This window comes from Neodiprion fabricii, chromosome 2 (assembly GCF_021155785.1).
Source record: "Neodiprion fabricii isolate iyNeoFabr1 chromosome 2, iyNeoFabr1.1, whole genome shotgun sequence".
Classification (NCBI taxonomy): Eukaryota; Metazoa; Arthropoda; class Insecta; order Hymenoptera; family Diprionidae; genus Neodiprion; species Neodiprion fabricii.
Window position 1 is genome coordinate 14784336 of NC_060240.1, and position 26818 is coordinate 14811153.

A 26818-nucleotide genomic window follows, 5' to 3' on the forward strand; every position below is an offset into this window, starting at 1 on the left:
ATAGCTGCACTGCGACAGGGTGCTACTGCAGTCTGCAACCACGGACAGCCACGGAGTAATGCTGACGGACGGTACGCAAGTTGTCGCAATTAACGCTTTGACGGCTGTGCAAAATGAATTGCCTCGCGCCTCACTCCGTTATCACTCCAACGTATTATTGCATCCAATTCTATTCACGTCGCGGAATTTATGATCAATGGTTTTTTGCCGAGCAGTAAACTTTGGTTCCTCTAACAAGGATATTCGTATGGTAGTACATAAAGACACCGATGGTTCAATTGCAGCCATAGTGCCAAACGACGAATATTAAGACTTGCCAAAGTTATCGTGAAATCCTGAAACAGAGTCGTTCGACCAGCTGTATAATCTGGCGAGCAATTGGACTGAAGGAGTGTCGATCTGAGCAAACATATCTTCATTGAAGGCGGTTGATTAAGCCGACAGTTCATGGATGAATCATGAAATCGAGTTGACTAGTTAAGTGGCAGCTAGAGGCGCGCCGGACGAAAACACGTTCGCAGAATGAAACCGACGCTAACTTCAGCACCTCGACGGGATAAGAGGGTGGTTCCAGCAGTAATGAATCGACACTGTTGGACGGTGTGCATTTGATCCAGTTTTTCAAAGGTGAATAATCAGCTGCTGCAACTGCGTCATGAGTGTTCTTAATCCGGGGTGGAATGAACGCACAAGTCGGCTTTGAGAATGGCGAGCAATTAAAGTTGGGCAAGAGTCACGTACCATAGGTCACGGCATGCGGTTCAAACAGCGACGATGAAAACGAAGATGATGACGAGGAAGAAAAAAGGAATTTAAAGAAGCGCGGTTGCAGCCGCGATGCGCCGCTGATAGCGACGAGAAATTATCAAACATAAATTCCCGGCTATTATACATATATATGTATATAACGTGTGTAGGTTTTCTGGAATCGCTGCATGCGTGAGATTGCATCGCGCGTCGACCTAATGCAAGTCCGTTTCGGTTTGCCTCTTATAAACCGCCGTATCATCCTCAAATATGGCACAAATGGCTGTTCATTATCCTCATCATTCAGGCTTATAACTTATTGTTATTATCCTCCCGAAGCCACATGCCGAGGAAATTTTTCAAACGCAATATAACGACGAGCACTCAGATAATGACCACTTGTTCTACTATACAGCGGCTAATGCAACAAATGAAGGGCTGATTATTATTAACAAATAAAATTACAAAATTTGTCAAGAAAACGAAAGACGCTCGAGACCGCGAAGCAGATCGTGGAATAAAAATTAATCAAATGCAATTCTTGAGCCAAACAACAAGTGAAAATAGTCGGTTACTTTCCTACTGATCGTAGACGAAGAAGATAGCAGAGGAATGGAATGGCATGATTCATACCGCTATCACAGCAATTGCACGTTTCACGGAGACTATGGGTTTTATCGTCGCCATCAAGGGCAGCGCAGGGCAATGTCGGTTTTGCCATTATACGCTTTGCCTTGCGCTTCGACGAGTTTACGATCACAGGTGCAAGTGCGTACCGACCAGCAAAAAAACTGGATAAACTTGCGGAGACCGCACGGAGCGATTGATTATTACAATTTCCGTCGCACCTGCGGCCAGTCTTAGATTACAACTTGACCTGCACTGGGAAAGTCGAAGAGAAAAGAAAGCAAACAATTTCGAAGCCTTCCGGAATCTCTAGAGTTTTTTACGGTTCCACGTCAACGTAAGCAAGTTCCAAAAAATTCTCACCGTCTGGTACGTGCTTGAGGAATGAAGCAATCGTCTCAGGGTACGGAGTCGACTCGTAGCTGGTGTCATTTGCCGAGTCAGCGTGGCGGCGGGCTGTTAACCCCTGTCAGTGTGTAGCCACCGTGTTCCCATAAACGTTGGCTGCGCTGCAGGTACCGCGTTTATGTTTCGCTACCAGGTTTTCCGCTCCTGGTAACGTCAGAACGTAACCCACGCTCGATATGGCGGGCGATACAGAGTTTGCACCGGCCGGCGGCACGTAATAAAACGACGACCACGGAATTTAACGGCGTCATATTCGAATTTCGTCGACTCATCGGAATCACACGTTTCAATTCTCAAATTAATCTCCTCTCAAGCCAGATTACATATTCCCGTGGTAATAAACGGACCTCGAGCAAACAACATTCCAACATTCGAACTTTCAGACTTCTGCTTGTGGAACCGAGATAAAATGATAAAAAAAAGCTGCTCACACCGCATACCCGTGGCATTTTGGTTTGGAATTTTTCGAGTTTCCGTTTTGCCCAGATGGGATATGTCTCTATGCAAATTTGCGAGTCGAATGGCATATAAAAATCCACGCGTCCGCGGTACGAGGTACAGTTACGAAGCTCGGCTAGCCGATCCATCCCGGTGATAAAATCAAACGTTCGGCGATAAAATCCTGTTCCGTGGAAACAGCGCTGTAAGCTCGAGATATGCGAGGCTGGTAGGGGAAGTGGAAATATAACGAGAATGAGGAGGAGAAAACCCACCAGCAGTGGCTTCAGGTTTGTGCGCAGGAACTTGTTTCACGAACTCCTAACCGCGCCGCCTCGTCGCGTTTGTTTCGTGTTGGTGTAATGCCCGATGGGTATGAGGCGATGGGCTCCGGATAGCTGGAAATGGCCCACCAGCTCGGCGAGCACTCCATTATTCGGGAATAGTTACGACGACAATCATTTCCTTGGTAACGCGTATCTATCTAGCGCCGAGCTTTGCGCCGCGTCGCACTTTTGTGGTTAGGTATAGGATCTTTTTTTATTTTATACATGTATATAAAGAATAAGAGTCCTTGAGTACCTTTAAGTTCAATGAAATGATCATTGAATAGAAATTGCCGCATTTGAAATACCGATAATCTGAAAAATTCCCACCAACCTCACCGCCCTCCGATGCGGAGTTGATAGCGGGACGAGATGAGCAGAGAGAAGATCGGGAATTTAAAAGTTTTCGGTTTAAATGCCCGCCTGCACGATAACGCGAGCCAGTTGAAAAAGAATTCGAAACGCGTACCAAAATGTGGAGCTTGTAAGCGAACACCACCAACGCTCTACGGCGAGCCCGCGTTGAGATAAGATCGAGAACCTGATATGGTAATAACAAAATATGAAAAATATACCATTGGCGTATACATATATAATATGTATAATACACAGATGATATCTAGGCGAAAAAAAAAGAAAAAAAAAATTCGAAAGAATTATCGTACATTGTGCCTGCGCTGTGAAGTCAACGACTCTCTTTCTACCTTCATGCTCACCGGTTGGTTGGGTGGAGCTTTGTATTATATGGAGATCAGCCGATCATCCCGTTCCGTTGAATCGTGCGTGGTCGTGGCTCACCATCGATACTCTTTATTAATACAAGTATATAAGATCAGAGAGTGCATTGTAGCAGCTGAGGAACCAAAAGCGATACTTATTTATCTCCAAGAGCGCATATCATCATCCTCTTTACAGCAAGTATTATACGAACCAGAACGAACTCCCTTTATACTCATTTGAATCCTGCATCGATGATACATAAATCTATATTCTGCGAGCTTTTTTCTAATAATGGAATGTTGTAGACAAGTTCCTCCAGAGTTGCCGTTTAAGGCTCAAGTGCAGGATACGCCACACGGAGTAGAACGTGTCGTACAAGCTCTGCCGTAGCTTCCACCCGCACTTCCTGAACTCCATTTGTTTTCTAAGCATGGTTGGAACGAGGGAGTACCTACGCCTCGAGAGCAGCGCCGCTGAGCGTGTTTAATCTAATCCAATAGTGCGATGGAGTTCTCGAGTCGCAAAGACTAGACGCTGGACTTGGCCGAAAGAGGACGGAGGACAGTGACAGATGCCGGTCATTGTTGGGATGCCGGGGAACCTGAGATTATACCGAGTATCTCGACCATGCGGCGCGGATATTATGTCGAGATGTATATACTGTAAAAGTAGTGTGGGCGCGAATGCATGTGACCCTTAGAATCAGATCTAGGCACCACCGCCAAACAATGCCCGTCATATCTTTTGTGAGGCACGAATCTAGGCAAGGATACTCGGCTAGCTTGCACCTCCACATTCTAAGCTCTATGACACGTGATACATCGACTAGCGTACAACCACGCATAATTATAACTATTAATAAATACCGTAGCTGGACCCTGGAAGTCTCGCGTTTCTGGCTACCGTTCGGAAATTTCTTAAACTTCGGTAACCCGAGTGCCGAGAAATGACGAAGGCCGAGTTGTCGCCGGGGCAATTGCGGCTAGATGTCCACGACACCGCGCTAACGATATTGAATTCCATTGTAACCTACCGACGAGCACCGCGTTGTGCAGGTACACACGTTATGACAAAACGAGAGCTAATAAATTTCATCGTCCGAGGCACTCGCCGGTCAATTCTACCTGCCAAGCTACGCCGTGGTTGCGTTTCACCATCCTCTCTCAAATCTCCAGGACGCGGAGTGTTGTACTAACTCTCCGGCCCGTTGGAGCTGATTTATGTTATTGCGAGGGCATAAAGTGCGTAGCCTGGGAGGGAGAAGAGGAGTGGCCGCACTCCTGGACGAGGAAAACATCCGGAGAAAGGGAAATGAAGAGAGAAACCTCGATTTGAATAGCAAAAATCATTTGAGTTCGTACACCAGAGTTCTGGCGAGTCGGTAATTCTCAAGTAACGCAATATCAGCAGGTATTATTGTCACTTTGTACCGTTTGTGGCACATAACCTCATATTACAGATGTCGTGATAAATATGGTAAAAACTGGTACTAAGGTGACCAAAACTGGGAAATTTACCCTAATATCGATAAATCGAAACAGTTGGTCCAGACTGCGTTAACATTTGTCTGTACTGACGAAAGGAACTGCACCACTGGGATATTTTACCGCCACTTGCAAGAGGAGAGAGGAATTACACGAGAGTCTCTAAGCTACCGTAGATTAGAGCCACGTGCATGTGGCGTGCACTCGGAGGCAATAGTGAGAAATGAAGCATCGTGTCAGGCGATGGCAGTTTCTAATTAGCAAAGTAGCGGCGATGGTGGATGGAGGGTAGAGGCCGACACTGAAGCCGAAGCAACAGGAAGTCGAGAAGAGGGCAGGGGGCCTCGGACGCGGTTGAGCAGGAGTTACGAGGCCGGGGTGCCGCAAATTGAACCATTACGACAACCTACGCTACCAGCAACCCGCGCACCGTCGCACCTCGCCTCGGCTCATCTTCGGCCGCGACTTCGGCCAAGGTCGTTATTTTACTTCGAAGCTAGGGCGGAGGTCACGAATGAGCGTAAAAATACTTTTACGCGAATATTTTCGTTGAGAAAAGTCAAAGGAAAAGCGTGTCCACGTTGCGCGTAGCCACCTATGACCAAAAAACCAAAGGGACGAGTCATCAACCGAAACAATTTTAGTATAAAACTGAGTCTATTCTACTCTAAAATAGGTGCTAAATGTTATGTGTTTTCTAGTTCCAGCAGAAAAGTATTCTAAAGATTGCATAACAATATAATTAGTGCATATAAGCTTAAGAATATCTCCTAATCTCACTGTCGGATTGATATATGTTACGTTTTGCGTAAATATTGGTAAATTTTCTCTGGAAGCGTGCTTAGGACGTAACCTATGATCGTTACTTTTCTTCTATATCTCAGGGAGCAAAAAACACAAAGTGTGCACAAATGATAAATTTGACACCACGCAACGCGCAAGTAGAATGCCGCAGTTACTGCTCGTACCAATGCTTATACCGAGGCCATGGCATTGAAATTTTTCACCCTAAGCACTTTCTAAGTACACCTATACTATCTTGAATACATTCTACGGTAGTGTAACACTTAGAAAGTATACTAGATAATTCTTACCCATCATTGCACTTTAGACGAAATTTTACCAAATGTTTAAAGGACTTCATTAACAGGTGTATATAGTACCTGTTGATTTGCAATCGTATAAAAAATGAAAATAATATCTTTTTTTCCACGAATTGTTCCGTTTCATTGTGAAACACGAGCAACGATCAGTAGCGAAAACGATGCCCTCTGTGTGCGGGGAACACGCGTCCGGCAGGTATAATTAAAGTTTTGAATTTTTAGCGGTGTTATTAGCCAAGTTCGGTCGGAAAGGAGGGGGGAGAGGTCGCCACGGTAGTGGTCCGCCTGGGAAAGGCCTGGGGCAGGCAGCGCGTCGTCGTCGGCGTAAAGCATTGTCCAGGAAGACTTAGGCGTCAGCGGCATCACGATGAGAAGAAGAGGGCGGCCCGCAGTCACGCTAGGCTGACCCTTGGCTGCAGTTCTGCGTCGCCTCGCGTCGCGATGCGTCGCTGGTGCGTGTGGATATACATGCGAGTAACGCGCCGTCCCAACCCTCTAAGATCGCCAGGTACTTGATGCCTGATCACTGTCCTCCGCCTGTCTCACGGCTCGCTCGACAAGGTTTGCGCAAACCCCGACTAACCAGAGTGGAACGACAGAGGTTTCCGCTTTTCAAGAGAGAATCGCGATGATAAGAAAATACACGTCAACTAACGGAATCCAGGAAAACGAGATACTTGAACAAAAAGAGAGGACCTGTTGGGATAAATGGAAAAAAAAAGAAAATACCTGCCCACTCGCTTTGAACGTGCGAACGGCTTGTTTGTGGTAAATTAAACGAATATCAAGATTGAAGAAACTTTATAACACCTGTTAGGTTATCATCTTTGCTTGCACGCAGTTTCCTCTTTCCTTATATACCCACGTTAAAATGGACAAAAATGAATTGTTATCCCGTTCTAGGACGCCACATGGCTACGATTCAATCCCATTTTTTATTTCAATTCGTACATATCTTCGAGACTAATACAAAATTTCACGCTCAAGATACGTTAAAGAAAAGAATCTTTCAACTGGTTTTCAAAGAAGATATTCTGCTGTCAATGGACTGATTGATTGACTTGACTTTGTTGAGTGAAAACTATTAATTCTCATTTGATCGGAAACATCTTTTGGAGCAATTAAATTGTACACGTGTTTCAAATAACATGAAACGGTGCTTGAACACTGTAGAAGAGGAGGCTATAAGAATGTTTGACTCGACAAATCATCCATCAGAATACAAAAGTGGATCTCGATACCGACCGTATATAAACTATTGGAAGGGGCCACTGTTAAAACAGTTAATCGGGATTAAACCTCTCGGCAAGCGGTAATTAAAAATTTCGTAGAATAAACAAGCTACAGAAGATCGATACCACGGAGAGAGTGAACGAGATAGAAGATAGCGAGACAGAAGTTGATTCCTTCGAAGCGATTGATTCCGGCGAATCAGAGAGAGTTACGAGGCTGAAGCCGCAGCCGCAGCCGCAGCCGCAGTGTCAATGCGGGCATTGTGGTCCCGCGTTTTGCTCCTAGGGACAATTAGACGGTGCCGAATGGCCGTGCTATCTCCGGGTCTCCATCTGGACGAGGCAACGCCGAGAGTCGAATGGTGAAACGACGCGACTACAAAGCGCGCTGACGTCACGGCGCATGCACCGGCGTCGCCGACTGCACGCCATGCAGCCACGCAACGCCGCCGAGCGTGACCATTGCGCGTGGCCTGCCTGCCGCCCCAACAACCACGCGTGCGCACGCACGCATGGGCCTGAAAAAATTGGGCGCAGGGCCTAGCCTGCGTGCGCTGCGGAGGGCGACGCGCAACTTCGGCATCGGCATCGGCATCATCGGTGCATGTGTATTATATGGCGGATAAATCGGTGTACGACGCGCGCGGCGCGGAGACGGGTTCAAAGGGCCTCGCTGCAATCAGAAGGAAATCACGACAACGCCTTGAAACATGCGATGATACATAGAGAGTGAGAAGAGACACGGGGAGACAAGTATTATCAGGTCCGGCCGATTTGAAACCCCGCTAATGTCTCACGGACAGGATTTAATTCATTCCAATTGTCATTCGTCGTTGCAGCAAAAAAAAAAAACTTGCTGTTTCCGTATGGCGCTACACCTGTACCATCTAATCAACGAATATTATTCGCGGCACGTACCGTACCGCTGTTCTGTCACACTCGAATAGGTACTGCATAAAATCGGTACATCAATGAAACTTCGAAAAAGGCCCGTCACTCGTAGGAGACCCAGCTAAGGGAAATGCCAAACTTGTTCATGCAATGCTAGGATTAAATATTTTTCAATATTTTCATGTTTGCTATTAGTCCTTCTTGATATTCAAGTGCAAAAGCAAATGGTACTGCCGCTACGATGCGGACAAACTGAAGAAGAGAAAAAAAAAGTTTATTTTACAGGTGAGAATCACGCCGAAGTGAAATCATTTCCATATCTTTGAGCAGTCCACCGGTTCAGTACCCCCCGCTCATCTTACTCCGTGGTTCGAACAAGATGATTTCAAGATCTCGGAGTACGCTGAGTACGAGCACGTTCATCGCCGAGATGAATTGAGCAACTAGACGCATCACATGCGGCGGTCTAAGGTACAATATTTACGTTGATCGCACGAGCACGTGCAGCGGCAGCAGAGAATTTAGGAAGGTACCTATCGTTGTCGAATCTTCCGGGAGTTATCCTCGTCTATTTGAACAAGTTCGTTCAGAAGTTACGTGATCCGTGTTCACGATGCACCGCTAGCTAGTCGGTGAGTCAGCCTAGATCAGATTATGAGAGCCAGATAACCCGAAACCACGAATCGCTTCGCGCATGAAAAAATCCACCGTGGACCCGGAAGCAGCCTCCGGATGGTCCGATTTGATCCACGAAGAGTCGAATAGAGTTCAGACAATTCACTGGTTGGCAATATTTCCACAAATGCTACGGTATAGGCAGCAAAAATATCTGACTTACCCTCGTGACAGGTGCACTTGTAGCTATGCTGGTCGACCTGGTGACAGGAGCCACCGTTCAAGCAGGGCGACGGATCGCAGGGGATATACTCGTTCTCGCAGTTCTGTCCCGTATAACCGTTCTGGCACATGCACCTGAAAAATGGAATGTTTTAAATGAAGGATGCTTCCACGATCAGGTTCTGTTTCTTACAAGTGACTTCGACGATTCCTGTTACAACCGACCTATCAATGATTTGTGTATCGAGTGTCCCTGAAAAGTATCATTTGTATTTCATCTTAATTGAGAATTAAAATTTTAACCACCGGTCGACTGACATTAAACCTGTCCAACTCTAATTATTATTTCAAGCATCACGTGAAATGTGTACAGCAGCACAGAGCGCGAAAATGAAGATGTGAATAGGGCTAACCTTCAAAAACTAATACATGTAAGCGGCGGATAATTTATCCTGTAGGTACATTTTGACGCTGAGCGTGGTTTATTTTGAATACTTTGTACATACGCATTAGAAAGTTTGGCGCAGTGTAAAAGACCGTGAGGGCCAGTTTCTTAATCGAGGGTCTATTCACTCCCGATGATACTTGCTTCTTAACTACCTTATTTAACTTATTTTGCCTATCTATCCAAAGGCTCGTCGATACTCACTGATACTCATCGATACTCATCGATACTCGTCAATACTGGCCGATACTCATCGCCAGCGAGTATCGGCGAGTATCGACGAGTACCGAAGAGTCTTTGGATAGATAAGCAAAATAAGTTAAATACGGTAGTGAGAAGCGAGTATACTCGGTAGTGAATAGCCCGTAGTTTTTAATCGACTCAACTGTTTATGGAGTACCAATAAGCTGCTACGATTACGACTCAATTAGTTCGAGGGCTTCAATTTATGAAGGGGTGGCATAGCAAATTTCCTTCTCTGTAATCTCAAATCTCGCTAAATCTCAATCATTACTCTGTACTACTCGTGGTAACGGATATTATAATTATTTATTTTCTATGTTATTCCATTTCAAAGTGAGCAAATTCTCAGTCGCAATCGTTCTTTGCTCAAGAAGCATAACGAATTTCCGTTAGGTGAATAAAAATGCGATAAGTTATATTACTTTCCGGTTGATAAAAGAAATACCAGTAATTAATATACATGCTTTGCTCCAACTGATCTAAGATATGGCATTCTTTAACTTCTTTTACCGCTTTTATTGGCACGCTTCCCGTATGCTCGGTATAAAAAAACAGCAATAGCCATACTTCGGATTTTTACTATCAAGCGAGCGCATATCGAATATCAACGATTTACTCGAGGTGCTTCAGTTTCAACGCGAAATCAAATACCCGACGTATTATACGATACGATACGATATTGAAAGCACTACTCTGCAATTGTTTCTTTGTTTTTGGTATGAAGTAATGATCATACTGCTTTGAAACAGAGTTTTTGATTCAACTTTCTCTTTACTCGTTGGATAAATAAAGGAAAGAAAAACAGTCCTTGACTTTCTCCAATGATTTTCTGGACATGGGTAGAAAAAAAAAAACCTCATCGAAAGCATGCCGATAATCGTAAATTCAATAATATGATAGGTGATATGATGTTCTGCGATCATAAGAAACGCACCTTGATCCCACAGCGTGGAGAAGCACCATCAAGAACACGTTCGTGAGATACATTATAGTGATATATCGGGGCCCGCGTTTGACTCAAAAATTTAGTCCTCATATTTCGGACAACCCGACAACGTTATTTCATTCTCCAGAATCAACATTCAGCATGTATCTTCGTATAGTTGGCACTGACACTAATACGCCGCACACAGAGACGGATTTGAGGTATGTTATTCCCGATCCGTCTCGCCGAGTCCGCAGTAAACTTGAGTAAATTCATACACATAGATCCCTCGGGATGACAAACGAATAAAATTATTTGAAAAATACACTTTTACTCCGAAAAAACACCGCGTACGAATAACCAAATCACAAATATACTCGTGCAATGATCCCCAGTAAAACACACAGTATGTATATATATATATCAATAAATAAAATATACTATATGAAAAACGGAAACACACGCGAAATGTATCCTTGGAACAACAGGAAAAACAAAAGGGAAAATCACAAAGGCGCTAGCAGATGAGAATGTTTGATTGTTGGGCTGAAACGTCACGTGATGATACAGTTGTCACTCGGTAATTATCGCGCGTGTGTGTACGATGGTAATATAAATACAAGGCACAACCACTTTAGGCGTTACATTCGTCGTCATGTATATACACCGTGAAACGCAACAACGTAAAACGCGTGTCGTTTCAAACTTTTTGATGGACGACGGGGGGGGGGGGGGGGGGAGGAAAAAGGTCCTCGCCGGCACTGTCACTTATAGTTTACGATATGCACACAGCATTTAGTTACGAGAGTCGCGTTACTGCTTGCTTCTGCATTGAGCTTAAGCCACCAACGCAACAACCACTCTACACACAATTCACAACGTGCGCTGCCTCGTCGATGCTGATGGTGGATAAATTGGAACGATAAACGTGCAGGGTTAAATTGAGTTTAATTTAGTTTATCCTGTGCGTTTACGAACGCGCGAGCGAGCGAGTTTTATCCATGATGCGTCGCTTCGCCTAATGACCACCACCACCACCACCTAACAACGGCAGCGATACTGGTGCGTCAAAAAATCCCTCAAATAGTAGACTTTCAAAATTTTCCCGACCACTTGTTTCACTGGTTGGTTACATTTTTCCCAGCAATATCAATTAAAACCGAACGAAAAGTACTCGCACATGGTTCACTTTAACACGGAGTTTCAAACGGCACTATTCATACCCGAAAATTTGCACCCCTGCACTAAGCAACACGCATATATATCAGGGTACGCCTCCTCGCCGGCAGTTGTTTTCGCGCCAAATTATTTATCAGCAATCCCCGAGTTCGATTAACCCCGCGCTTCTCACCGCGCTGATAACCGTTCTCCCGTTTGGTTAAATTTTAATTCGAAACCATGGAACACACCACCGATATTTCGGTTCTCAACGTTTCTGGCGTGGGAGAATCGGTTCGGCGTGCAGCGTTCTCGGGGCGCTGGCGAGTGACTAGCCTAACCTTCTTCTTCAGCCCGTGCAGGGGGCACCACCGGCGGCCCTCGCTGGGCCCTCGTTCTCTTGCCCCGCTCCCCCCTCTCTGCCGCGCTCTCTCCATAATTCCGGGTTCCCTCGCTCGACGCGTACCCCTTCTTCGCGTGGCTGCAGCCTGGTGCCCCCTCTGAACGGCATCTTTCTCTCTCACTCGCAGGTTGTGGTACCACTCTCTTTCCGTCCCGTTCGGTTGTTCGTTCCTTGGGTCGCTCGCAGCAACCACCTGGGGCCTGAAGTCACCGCCGGTAACAGCAGGGCTGTCGACCGATAACGGGCCCCGAACTTCCGAGCCTCTAGCGCGCGCTGGACCTAGACGTTCGCCTCTCTTCTCCGCGGCGACCAAGCCGAGCCGCGTTCACGAGACCGTTTTAATGACTCTTTTATAATCAGAAATTCTAACGACGTTTCTCTTCCGCTTCAAGCCCTCACGCTTCACTTTGATCCTCGGATTATTGGTCATGTCGCAACAATTCTGATAGTGTTTCGTCCAAATGTATACTGGATTTCATTCGTTCGTGGGTATGAATAAAAACCTACCCAGTCCCGGAAATGCGGGTGAAAGAATGCATCATTTTCCACAAGACAGTGCTCGGGGTCCGGTGTAGAGGGCTGACGCTCCTGCGTGCAGCGGGGGGCTCAAGCGAAGGCAGGTTTTCCCCTATGTTCGAGGCAGAGCTCCCGCTGGCAGGGTGCCTTTACCCAGCAGCAACAGGAACACTATCAACCCCTGACCTACCTGACCGACCAGACCAACCGGGTTTGTTTCGAACAATCTTTTAAAAATGATCTTCTTCCTACTATCACGATGATTGGTAGGTGATAGGTTCTTCGTTAAAAGAAAAGCCAAAATGGGTACATAGGTGTTTCAATTATGCTAAAAGATAACAACAAGCTTCTTGATTGGCATCGACGAAAATTGGCAGTAGCTACTTCGGCAACGGGTCAGAAAATGAGTTCTGCCATGATCATTGGACAATTTATTACACCCGCCAAGTGAAGTTGAACCGAACTTTAGATGCAACAAGATATCGAGACGCGTAATAACATGCGATTCATATTTCGGAGGACCGTAGTTAACCGAACGACTGGGTGAGCGAGTGTTGAACAGGATGTGAGAACGTTGATCATCGTTTTACCAAATTTAGAGAGTTTGTTGAAATTGATTACACATGCACCCAGTTCCTCTTGAGCGGTTGTTTTCATAACGGCGTAAATTCAATTGGCGAACGAGAGACCGACTCCAGCAACGGGCGCCAACGTAATCTAAAACGAACCTTCGCGGGTATTTTCTGCTCTGTGAGAAACACGCGTTACAGAAGCGGGTGGACTAGTTTAGCCTGTAGGATGCCTATTACTTGATGCGCCGACCTCGGTGACCCCGGCACAACGAGCGTAGGAAGTAGAAATAACAAATTCACACGTGATGCGTTTAACGAGGCGTGACGACTTTTTCGGTATGATCGCTAATATTTCATCCAAGATCGATAGCGCGATATGAAGTTCAAAAATTAATGGCACACGATCAACAACTGTTTTGTCTCGATGTACTGATAATCATCAATAAAAATTCATCATTTCTCACCATACGGAGTACAGATCTGTTTCCAAAGGAAAATTGATACTCAATATGAAGTAGGTAACAAAAATCGTCTATTCCAAAAAAAAAAAAATTAGTGATTTGGAGTTTCTGTCTCACGCTGATCATCTTTTTCCAGTAATCTGTGAGGATAGGAAGTTTCTGTGGACAGGTTCATCTTTGGCATCTGAAGATGCTCCTAGCTCGAGATCACCAAAGTTAGGGACCAGATGCTACGACGTTATAATACGTATGTACCGAAGATTTGACGTAATAAAAGTCGCGGATAGTTTTACCTCCAAGTGTGTAAGGACCGTGGTAAGACCACACGACGGGATTATAGTACGCTCATAATGTTATACGGAGGAATTTTCTTTCCAGTATTGGAGTTTACATTCATGGTGAACGTTTATATAGCGCCGGCACATGCTTATGACGGTGATATACACGACAAGGGTTCGTATATGCCTGTGAGACGCTTGCGGTAAAGTTGATGATGTTTATGTGTCTCTGGTGCGTGATTCATGTCTCGTGGCCGCCACGGTGTATGACGATCAGCCAGGCTCGACCAAATATTTCAGAGGTGATCTCCGAGAACCAGTCTAGGATTCGCCCGAGGTGGATCATGGGCTACGTTAAAGAAATTGACTGCTAGCTGACCGGAGAATAGAACTAAATCGAGTTTACTGTTTCATAGGAGGGTTGTTAACGATCACTTCTCTTCGTAGTATATCCAGAATTGCGACTACTTAAAAAATTTCATAAAATTATATCTGACGAATTATCGAAATATTCGCACCTTCGTCGAGACTATTAGATATTGGTTCAAAAAAATATCGACGGTTACTTGTACGGCTTTCGCTAGTAACTTCGGTCCTTCTTACTCTTTGTTTTTCTTTTTCAGTGTTGCGGCTAATCTACCACGTGTAGTCTCGTGATTGTATTCGGTATTGCCAATTAAATTATATTGAAGTATGATTTACGGCGGCACATAATGTATCTTCTTAAACTCATTGTCAGTCTCTCCTGTGTAATCTCTTACACGCAGTCTGCAGTAGGTACCCATCCTAATTCTTGCAGTCATCGACCTACCATTTTTGGGTCTCATTATGGGTCTCATGGTGAAATGTTGGCCCCTTCGTTAGACGGTGTTTAGACTGAGGCAATTTAATTATTCAATAGGATTAATTGCGAGTAAAAAACGAGTTGATTCCTTAATTTGAATTCGAATAATGATCGGCGGTACACGCGGCTATATTTCTGTTTTAATTTATTTTCCATTTTTCAGTCTTGACATTCATGATTAATACGATCAACGTATTCTAGTCAGGTTCCTGCAATTTGCGTTTTTTTTCAGATTACCAATTCATTGTTATTATCGTCATTAGCTTGCGATATTTCGGTCGACTTAACATTATCCTATCCGTCGATGAAAAAAAACTATCCCAGCTGACCATTAGAAACACTGTTCCTCCTCCTCTTCTTTCCGCTTACCTACTTTCTTTTTGCATTAGACCCATGGAACAGGAATCCTGGTAGAATTTTTTTTTTTATTTCTCCTCGTTTTCGATACAAACAATCAATTATTTTCTCGTCCGTTAATTAATTAGGCACACGCTCGGCATTGATTAGAGATTCCAATTTAGACTCCAATGCAGAACACGGATTGCGATCGCGTCTTTTGCTGATGTCACTAGATGCGCGGTATGGGCTGATACTTGCCGTTAGTCGAGTGCTCAATGCAGCGCTTGTCTTGACCATGTGAATAACTGTAACGTAGGTTGCGAATGCATAGATTCCGTATCATTACGGTTCCACAGACGCCACCCCACATTGCCCAGATTACATGTAATGCTCTGGACCGGCAGCAAAAGACAAATATATTCTTTTATCGCACGTGAAACACACGCGGAGCTTCTGGTTATGGGGAATAGCCAAAAGCCAGATCCTGGAGCGCTCGTTAAATGTTACAGAGAAACGTGTCTAGGTGGAACGCAGGCCGGCCATATGGTCAGATTCTTAACCACCAGAAACGTTTACAACAAAGAACCGTACACGTGCACACCCCTTTTCGAATTCTGCCGCAAGAAGACCTCGTATATCTACTGCACAATTGATAATAATGTACTGGATCACCGTCGCCATGATTCAACGTTTTTCTCTACATCCAGAGCAGAAATGCTGGTACGTGATAGATCGTTGCTATTATTGTACGGATGCGAATTATGAACCCCTGTCACGTCCTGCTATTAGGATCTTTTAACATTTGGATCACAGTTGGTTCTAGTGGTTTCAAAAAATTCACTACAGTCAGATAAATTGCATTCGATTTAATTGACGTCAAATTGGAGATAGGTAGACAGACAAGATGGAACTGATGCGGGAATGGATATTTTTTACGAGGCAGTCATCAAATTTCGCAATAAAAAGTTGGCAATTCGAATATTAAACACCCTGATTAATATCGTAGGGCCTTTTAAGGACCATTTAAGAGCAAGCCTGTTACGGCAGTGCGTCATTATAACGCATCGGGGCTGCACGCCTTGATGAGAAGGCGAGGCACGGAGTCGAATGTTCGAGCAAAAAACGCTCGTCATCGGGCTGGCAGGCGGCTACTAGGAATTATATTGATTTTACCTCGCTCGTCGAACCATCGAAGGACCCTTTATAAGACTTTACTCCTTTCCTGTAATACTGGTATTCGATTATCTCAAGTCCACGATCTACGGTCAATGCCGCTGCGTCTGTTCTCGCACGTTGATCAATAACTGGACACATGCAACTAGAAACGATCAAATAGCGACCGAATAACCGTTTTCGGTTTACTCCAACTGACTCGGGAACGAAGCCGGGTTTGCGAAAGTTGTTTCAGAACAACCTCTGTCAAATTACTTCAAACCAATTTCGAAAGATCCCGTGATAAAACTCCATTGTCTTCGGAAGTACGACACCCTTATTAGATCAAAAAGCCGGACGAAAAATACTGCGACTCGCTAATAATATTCAAGGCACGTATGGGCAATAGTAAGAGCCCGAAACAAAGAACAGGTTCTTCAAATTGCCCAAGTTCTGAAAAAGAAACGGCCCCGGATTTACAGCGACACACGACCTCTGGCCCCCGGCTAGGCAACTTGTAATTTTTTACCTGTCTCTACGTGGGGCGTAAGCTGCAGCTCACCGGCACAAACGACACACGACGCGCGGCCAGATGGATGGAACGGGGTTTGGTACTATGGGACTGGAACTGACGGACAAGGTTGTGGGAACCGTCCGTGCAGCTCCGTACCGCGAGTAAACAATATCATATCGAGATAGGCACTCGCTCTCTGCCACACTCGCAACATGCTGAACGTGTCACAACGAAGACCTGCTCTAGGCCGACCGGATCACCACACTGCAACTACAACCGGACGGTGACGAAAGTTCACGTGGTTATGTCATAACCCGCAACGCCAAACGCTTGTACGACACTGCACAAAGGAAATTTGGTCAACCTGAATTTTCGAAAAACTTGAGGGAGGCGGGAAACTCATACTTTCATATTCATATAATTTTTTTTTTGTAGAACTTGAAATTCTTGAAAATTGTATCATCATGCTTGTGAGCAATTTCGAGATTCTATTCCAAGAATATAGTAAGGAAATGCTGATAACAACAATTCGGATGCGTAGCGTTTAAGCGCACAATGCATACACGCTAGTCTTGAGTGTGCTTAGTGATTGGTCGCGTAATAACGGAGGTGGTGATTTAGAAGGCCAAGAAAAAAGAGAAACGAGAAGTACGAGAATTGAAATAAGTTCGATCGATTGTTTCTCACCTCCTCTCGCGTCGAAGGCTATAAATATGAGAACTTGTTTCTAATTAGTCACGCCCGAGCAGCCGCGGCTCACAATCAGGCGATATTAATACCGCGCGTTCTTTATTTAACGAGATTGGAATCTCTTATTCATCAACATATTCGTAAGCGAAGCACAGATGCAGATTCATAGCTGCATTACAGACGGAGAAACGCTCGTAAGCAACTTATAATACTGATATTATCTATTCGAGTATTGAAAATTTCTGCATTCAATAAAAAGCAAGGATAAATAAACCCACGCATTTAATCGCTGCGCAGAAAACTATTCTATCTACATTGGCTCTTCACTTGTTGCATGCAAATTCTTTTCATCTAGAAATACTGTTAATCGTTGCAGGCCTCTAGGGATTCATAAAATTTGGCTTGCATGCCCATTGCAGTTGGATATCCAGGCCCATTACATGCTATGAAGCGCTGTAATTATGACTGTGAATCGCAATTGCAGCTTTTTGCAGCACTGGTTACAGTAAAGGGATAGTTGACGACACGGTTGAAAATGGATAGAAGACAATTTTTCTGTTTTCAAGGATTGAGTACCTACCAACTCAAGGACTGCATATTGTGTATATATTTCCATGAAACATTTTCGGCTTGTACGTCGAAGTAGAAACTGTATAAAAATACTGAAACGAGTGCTTGATGAGACCAGGACTGGAGTTTCGTTTTGCTTCTCACACGAAATGTCTTGACACCGAAGTGCAAAATCTTTTGCAGATCCAACGTATATTCGCATGCATTCCTTTTCCATCGCGTTAGGAAAGAACGTGACCTCCGGTCCTGCTCACCCTCGGCGGGCCAAAATTGCAACGAAGGCGCGGTTTATCAAGATCTGCTACGCTAAGGAACGAAACAGACAGTAAAGGCTGAAAGCAGCGCACAATCGCTAAGGATGCAAGTTGGCCCGAGGCCCCAGGGCCCACCGGCACTCAATTAAATCTACTTCGAGAAGATTATTTCATAAATCACATTCCCCGTGAGTCTCAGCTTTCGTCCAATTACCACTGTGCCGGCAAATAACGCTAGAGGTATATTTCCTTTCTCGTCGATATTCCATACTGTTCGTAGTAATTCCTAGGAACGTTGATTGTTTCTTTATTTTTCGAACTAAGGCATACTAGCTCATAAACCCTTCAGTTATGGGATTAGTTACGTTTATATGTTTTCTTTTCAAACACAATCACGTTGCCCTTTCGCACAGTCTTTTCAGTACGTGATCCACCATCCAGAGTGATATTTCAAAATAACTTGTTACCCAAAGCTCGTCGCAATTGATGATTCGATGGCTGTTGGTTCGGTTCCTTTATTAGGAAGATGGGAACCAATTAACAGGCTGCAGTTATATCTGCACCTTGCTTTCCCGCAACTCTTAACAGACTTGAACGTCCTTCTCGAATTCTTTCACAGAGAGAAAGCGAGAGCTCCGATGATGAGATACGGTCGCACGCTTGAATCGATTATCTTATAACGCTTAGCTCTCGAATCGAAGTGATACTCATTTCGACACTACAGTTGCCACAATATCTCAATTCAGTGAAAAAACGGTGCATCGATAAAAATCCAGCGTGATAATTCACCGTTAATACCCGGTACACACTCTGAACGATCTTTCTTTTTCTCCAAGTCTCTCCCTTTCTCTCTCCCCGACTCTCTTCAACGAAACGATTTTCATCCGTTCCGCAAATAATTCGCCCTCACCATTTAATAACACGGTAGCATCAGGTACCGACACCACCTGGCGTCCGGAGCTGGCAGCAATAACATCAAAGTCTCTATTAATCTCAATTGGAAGTTATTGCGGAACTCTGCCGCCAAGATTCAGAGTCGCTGCATTGCTTCGTTTACGTTTACCGGTACCAACCTGCTTGCCTCCACTCACTCCTACATGCTCAGCGATCAGTCGTGCGTGCGCGCGTGCCCCTCTCTGTCTCTTTTTCTTTTGCCTTTTACCTCATGGTGACCAGACTATACCCGGCTTCATGCCTCGGCCTAGCAGCTAATGGGAAACGACGCTCGAAGGAGAATCTATGAGGTGAAGCAAGGAATTAATGGTAAGTCGGCTTGGGTCTGGAATTATTGGAGCCATCTTCAAATTGTAAGACTGATATTTATTGGAACCTAATGTCGTTGTCATCTTCACATTGTTATACTCGTTCGCTAGTCACGTCCATTCACGTGACTTTCAGTTCCATCAGTCCGCATTTTTACCTTCATTCAGCTTAACTTAATGAACGATTATACTCCAAACAGAGAGTGCAAAGATCATTTGAACTGGTCTTCCGAACCCCTCTACTCATTCTTCTCCTATTCTGATTTTGAAAAACGTTTACACAATGCGACACGGAATCAGTAAGCACAAATCTGTAATGGTCCATGGAATGATGTTGTCTTGAATCTCGGACATGCGGTGACGGCAATTTTCACGTCCATACAAAATGGATAATTGAGGCAGAATCGAATGACAGTACATGTTCTTCCACCACGCAGCGGATATTAATGGAAGATATTGACCAACGGTGTCTCCTCTCACTGAGAGAGGTCAGAATATTTAAAGCCATTTGTGTTCACTTACATCAGTATGAGAAAATCGATGGAAACCGTCCGACGAGCAATTTCCGTCATCAATTGAGGTAATAATCGTTGTTTTTCATTTCATTTTCTTCTAAATGCATGTTACTGCTTCGAATTTTTATTCGAACCAAGGGTACGACAAATATTTCATGCTCGTTCTATTCGAAACGTTTTTTCAAACTGAACCGGCTTATCGTTCCACTAAAAGCCAATCCAATAAGACTGTCTGGATGGGCACGAAACCCTAAGGATAAGAAATCCTGGGTAAGTTCAGAGACTAAGTATCTTCATTATAGCGGTTGATTGTCGAAGTTAAAACCTGTGAGAAGTCATCTTCAGATGTTCTAATAAAACGGCAACGAAAAGTTGAGAAAATTTTTCACAAGCATTTTACAATGACGTTATTTAACGCATCGGTGCCCAGCAATTACAAAGTAGCTAGCTGTCTAGCTCTGTAAACATCACAAGTTTTGATTAAAACGCATTGACTGAATCGAAATTTGAAGAAGAGATCTCAGTCGCGGGGTCTATCGAATTGGTGGGAGAATTCAAGTGGTGTCCAACAAGGAGAGTATCGGACCTCTGGATCACAAATTCTGTTGAAATTGCTGGGGGTGTCTCTTTGGTTAAAAATATGAAGCGTCTGATGTGCAGTTTTATCCATTGGGACTAACTTCTCAGAAGAAGCCAATATTCGCAATGCTATTTCATTTGGTTTCCAATTCACCCTCGATAAACGTCGCGGACGTAAAAAGGCATGAAAAAAATCGGCACCGGAGCCTTAAACCCACACATAATTCAATATATACTGGTCGCATGCAAGGTAGACTCGGTGACATTATCTGGGTCTGCTGAGTCGACCGAAACGAACCGACTATATATCTCTGCCTGATCTCAACAAAGCTCGGATTTATGTTCTCGTCCTCTATACGCCTTTATCCCCCTCCCTATCTGTCCGTCTATCTCACTCCCACCTCGGCCAAGATCCGCTGTCGCTTTCTTCGGACTCGGTAACAGCAGCCTCTTTAGGCCAGCTGATTTATTTGCTTCGAAGCTTCACCCTGACGTTCTGTTTCCATCGGACCACACTCTTCGCCAAAATTTGGAAATTAAGATTTTACTTACTTGTATGATCCGTGCGTGTTGTGGCACAATCCGTGCTTGCAGGGATTTTGGTCACACTCTACGATGTCTTCGGCACAATTAGGTCCCACGAATCCTGGCGCACAAGTGCACTCGTAACTGAAGTCCAAGGAGCGACACTCCGCCCCGTTTCGACAGGGCGAGGAGGCACAATGATCTTGTCTCTCGCAATTCTCACCTGAAAAAATGCATCCAGATAAAAATTTCCAAATGCGTCCTGCGTTGATGTTGCGGAATCACCAATTTCAATGAGCAAAAATCAGGGACATCGACGCGTGTAAAAATGAATCAGGATTTTTAGAATCACGGGGAAGACCCAGAATTGCCATCCTGCAGTGTCGCTGTCTGTGCTCGTTGTTTAACCGTCCACATAGCTCTGGTACTGATTAGTGAAACTAATAACCCGAGTGACTAGTCGGTCGCTTTGTTTAGTACCTTTTTGTCTTTTATGCTACTTAGGGTGTCGGTTACTTACAGGAGCAGTGGTCCTCAGCAAGGTCTACTTCAGCCAGAGTTTTTGCTCGAAGGAATCGAAGAACAACCCATTGACAGAGTGATAATACAAAATTAACTTTTGTCGAATTGTGTGACTGTCAAAAGTGGGGAGGAAAAAAACTTGGACGGTGTAATTAGTACTGCAGCATAACGTTTCGTAGGCTCGATGTTTTTTGCCAGTTTGAGATCCACTGCGGTAAAGGTCCCGCTGTTGCAAAAGGCTGCATTGCACGAGGCCAATTATCGGCGTTGGCATACTCTCCCTCCCTCCCCCACGGATTCCTTCTCCTCCTAGATTTATTTGTCAACTCTGAACGCGCGTGCTGCCTCTCGACTCGAAGCAAGCCAGTGGGCAAATAGCTGCGAATGCTCAGTCTTTAAACTGCGCAAAGTCTAAAGAACGCAAAAACGTAAGAAGGGAACTCAACTTTCAACGAGGTTGCATTACCAGAGAACTTGTACATTATACGGGGACAAAAACAGTCGCAATGTTATCTGAACTACTGTTCGCGGAATCAGGCCTCAAACATATCTAATGCTCGTTAAGTGGATTCATCGTTTCGATGCTCTCGGAGGATTTTCATCGACAGAAAATTTAATATACAGAGTGAATTGCTAACGACAGAACGGTTCATCGTCTGCTACAATTTAATGCGCACGTGCTACAATTCGAAAGCAATTGTTTGTCAGGGCGATCAACCGTCATGAAAGTAACCTCAAACATTTTCACAGTTGTCGCTGGCAGTTGTGTTCAACACTGACAGCTGTCAAAACTTTTGAGATTACATACCTACATTGCGGCGAACTGTCGTCTAATTTCGTGATGATTGGTCATTCTACCGAATAACTGCTCTCGGATTGTACCGCATGCGCATTGAGCTATAGCAGATGACGGACCATTCTGTCGTTAGCAATTCACAATGTATATATATGTGTTAACTGTCTGAAAGAAAGTTAGCAAAAGCCAGCCAAGATCTTAGAGATTGGAAAACAATTTATAAAAATTCAAAAAATGACAAGCTTACCCGTGAATCCCATGGCACAGGTGCAGGCGTACTCGCGTAACGACTTCAGGGTGCAGGTGGCGCTGTTCTTGCAGGGCGACGAGTCGCAAGCATTGGCTACCGGAATTTCGCACAGACTCGCTGTGAACCCAACGGGACATGTACAGAAGAAAGATGGCGTACCACCCCCGTAGGATTCCCGCACGCTGCAGGAGCCGCCGTTCTGACACCGTGGACCCGGTCCCGTGTGACAAGGGTTCGGATGCTGACAATACTCTCCCACATACATTGACGTGCAGCTGAAACAGAGAACAGGAGTTTTAGACAAGGAGCATCTATTGCCATCATATAGGTCTAGATTCGATATCAATATGTGACACTTGACAATCGTCAAGCAACGCAGAGTGAGCGAGGAAAGGATCCGACCGATTGTCTTGATTCGTGGCAACGATCGGACCCTTCACGGTGTCGGAGCACGTCGGAACAAATTTCCAGCACGAGTGTGTCCAGCCTTTGGATTCGTTTTTTATGCCTATCGTCAGCTCTTTCTATACCAGTTTGAATTCTCCGGCACAATGCTCTCATGGCTCTGTTCTTATCTGTGCTAGACAGCAACATCTGGATCAAAAATGCAGTGACTGATTAGTGAAGAAGTGTCTCGTTCCTTTATGGACTCAGATTTTTTTCTGGACTTTCAATATTGTTCATTCTTCACTTGCCCAGTTGAATCAAATACGGCCGCTCGATCTCTTTGTCAAATAGTTGTCTCTACGACTTGTTCACGCGTAAGGCACCCTGACAAGCATTAAGGATATTTAATCAACGGTCGTTGCTTCCATGACAGTTCGGAGAAAAGATCCAAGGATCGGAGGAATTAATTTCACAAAGAATATAGTCACCGTGAGAACAATTATACAGCTAAAAGAAGACGTCCGAGTCTGACATGTTTGTGGAAGAAGTCAAGCCGACAAAAGACAGGTGCCTACAGCCTCGCTGAGCTGCCGCATATCTTCCCCGGGATTCCGATCTCAATTAGTGATCCCTGTAGAGGTCCTGGTCGCGGTTACTTGCCCCTGTTTCTACGGAGACTGGAAACGGACCCTAATGAAGTTGAAAACAGAGAAACGGGAAGATTTCCCGGCTGATTTTACCCAAATCTGAGTTCAAGAATGTCTGGAAAAAAGTTTTTACGGTTGTAATGGTGAAGGACGTGTATTTCGTAAAAACAGAGGTATTCAAACTGCCGGCACAAGTGTGCGTCGAATTCCATGTCTCGATATAGCGCGAATAGCGACAAACTTATTAGTACACAACTTCATGCTCATAAGAACACCTCGCGCATAGAGTGCATCGAAGAGTCTTGCGGTTGCGATCAGAGAGAGAAAGAGGATCGACGCAGCTGCCACTGGACCAGGCATAGCTATAAACGGAGTTGACTGACGGAGACACGGGAGAGAATCAACTCGAGGCTGCAGGCTGCAGGTAACCTCAAGGGCGTCGGCAGAGCCTTGGTCCAGGTTTGGCGACGATTTCTTCTAGAGCTGCCATTGCGCGGAGTGACTACACGTACCAGGAAGGCTCGAGGGATATGACGAGACGAAGATTTCGCGAGCGCTCCTTTCTCAGCGAACCGATACATTCCACCCGAGCTATGAGCTCTAGGCGACTCCAGACGAGGTGGCGAGGAGACCACCGGACGCAAAAAACTGGCGAGAAATACCCGAGAGCCAATCCGTCAAACGAGGATTGATTGAAGGAGAAAATTTCTTCGATCTTGTATTACTCTGTCCTCATATCACCTCATATCAAACAGAAGAAACTTCAAGCTCCGCTGCTACGAGCAAGTGAGAAACTCTGTCGAACCGATTCTCAACAATCGTTGCTTGTTGTTGATTTCGGAGTTCATTTGTTGAATTGAAACTGGTCAAACTTGCAACGGTTTTTCACGTTTCAACTTAACCCCTCTCACCATGATTCTATGCAAAATGGTTTTGGCGAGGCACATAAAGCCAAAGCGTTAAGCTGAGAAGTGCTCGGTGTAAGCCAAAGCTAAGCCGCATTGAAAACTAACACTGGGATCCTGTATCAATTCACATTTCAATGCAAATTGCCGGCAACTAATGCTGGCGGAAGTCCCATTTAAGTCAGCAGAAGGTCCTTTGATCTCTTGGTCCCCTGGGTTGGAGGATACTTACGTTATTCATGTTCATCCCACAATCAGCGAGTACTTAATGCATTGTAAAATTATATCCGTATTCCAGGGCACGTATATTCGAAATAACCAGTAAAGAAGAGCAACTGCATGTGTATCTGATTCTTTTTTATTTCATGGAGCATCGACGCGTTTCACTGCTGGTTTATGATTTGATCCATATGCGGAATGATACGAAGTTGGGGAATCCGCTTTCACAGGAGCCGCAATGTTTGTTTTGATATTTTGTCCGGTTTCCCCTGTTTGTCGAGAAAATTAACACTTTATTATTGCCGAACCTCTCTCTGCTCCCATGTCCAGATGCTAGAAATATGATAACTGCTCGGAAGCTAGAAGTCAAGTTTGCCTTATTACTTAGCGTCATTAGAGATACGCCTGGCCCCCCTTTGTGCCAGAAATTGCTTACAAATACAAAGTATTTGTCCGTATTTATTAAATCCAGTATTTACAAAATGCTTTAAACGTATGTAAAGAAACCTAAAACTCATAAATCGGACGGCAACGGCTGTCTCCTTTATTCTCTTATTGTTTTAGACTTCCACAGGTACAAAAGAAAAGATCCTATACACCTCATAAACTAAATAATAATCAAAAAAATAAACTCTTCATGAAATTCCGGGAGAATAAATCCTCTCATTCAACATCGAATCAACGGTTTGACTAATTGAACACTTCTAAAAATAAATTTGTAATTGAATTTGAAGGAACAGAAGCGGTAACTAATAAAAAAAATAAAAATACGAACTATACCTAAATTGACCGATGTATGCGTGATGTGAGCGTAAAGAGGCGTAGGTACCTATGCCAAACGTGGGATGCGTCTCAATCGGCAAATGCCAGCATGTGCATTGACGAGCCTCGTCGTAAAAATTTACTGCCGCCACTGTGTGGCAGGTATATACGTATAAATTTTTACAACACTCGTTTTTCATTATTTCATCCTCGCTACTGTATTCTAACTATTGTTTTGTCACTGAAGAGCGTGCGGCGACTTACCCAGCAGTTCGTCTTTGCGGACGTGCTAATTTAATTAAAGGTACCCATAAGGCAGACATCTAGGTGCCAGCTAGCCAGCCACCCATAAAACCGGGTTTGTACCATTTTGTTCCAATCGAGTCGGTGCTCTTCTAGTCCGAAATTAACACGTTTCCTCACCAGGCTCAATGTTTCTACCTCTGTATCTCCGTGCGGACAAACGAAAGATTTTAATTAAACCCTGTGTGAGAATTTCGGAGCAAAGATACTTCGAACCCAGAATATCACCCACAATCGTATCCTGCACTGACGAAACTTTCTATACTAATTGCTGACGTTACATCAGCGCTTTGAAGCTACCCGAAGACATTTCTACGAGTTCATGAGTGATGTTCCGTGATTTGGTGAAATTGAGCCATGCTGTGTGCAATGAAATGCTTCATTTGTGTGGTGATAATACTAAGGAGATGCGAAGTTTAAGAACTGTGACGGCAATTCATCATCGAAATCAACTGCAGGCGGACTATTTCTGGTGAAATATAGTAAAGCAAAACCACGTCATGTGCTCTTACGTAAGCAAGTGACTGAGGTGGCCAGTTTATACTCTTGAAACACTCGAGTTACGTTCTTTAGTTAAGTTGAGATAGGGTAGGTTAGATTGACCAAGGTTGGGTTGTGTCAGGTTAGTTTAATAAGCTAGGCATTTTACTTGTAACGTACGGTCAATCTCGAGGGGATGTAATTAAAATTTCATTCCTTTTAAACACACGGTAGAGGGTGGATTGGGTGTAGTTATTTACTTTAACATGACAAAAAGCAGGTAAGAAGCGAGAGCTATTAGAAATGATGACTTATAGAATCTTTAGGTTTTACACGCCGGTGGAGGAGGGATCGATATTTTTTAATCACTTTACGACGGTAAAAGGATCCTGATCCTTGTCATCACGGTCTTCACAACATGCCGAGGAATTCGTGTATCAGAGTTCACTTCAGATTTACTTTTACACGATCCTGATGATCAGCCTTCCT

At 44.5% G+C, this 26818-nt stretch overlaps 1 protein-coding gene across 4 annotated transcripts in view; it reads right to left on the reverse strand.

The window, feature by feature from the left end:
* The window catches only part of LOC124175120 (neurogenic locus Notch protein), a 156951-nt gene that overhangs the window by 66225 nt on the left and 63908 nt on the right, over positions 1–26818 (reverse strand). For 3 of the 4 annotated variants that reach the window (XM_046555036.1, XM_046555035.1, XM_046555037.1), the window contains exons 3-5: positions 22624–22901; positions 21086–21281; positions 8815–8948 (exon numbers count right to left, since the gene is read on the reverse strand). In XM_046555036.1, the coding sequence (XP_046410992.1) occupies positions 8815–8948; positions 21086–21281; positions 22624–22901 (608 nt within the window). Of the gene's footprint in view, positions 1–8814; positions 8949–10435; positions 11912–21085; positions 21282–22623; positions 22902–26818 lie in introns of those variants that run through there. The other variant, XM_046555038.1, reaches the window with a different exon arrangement.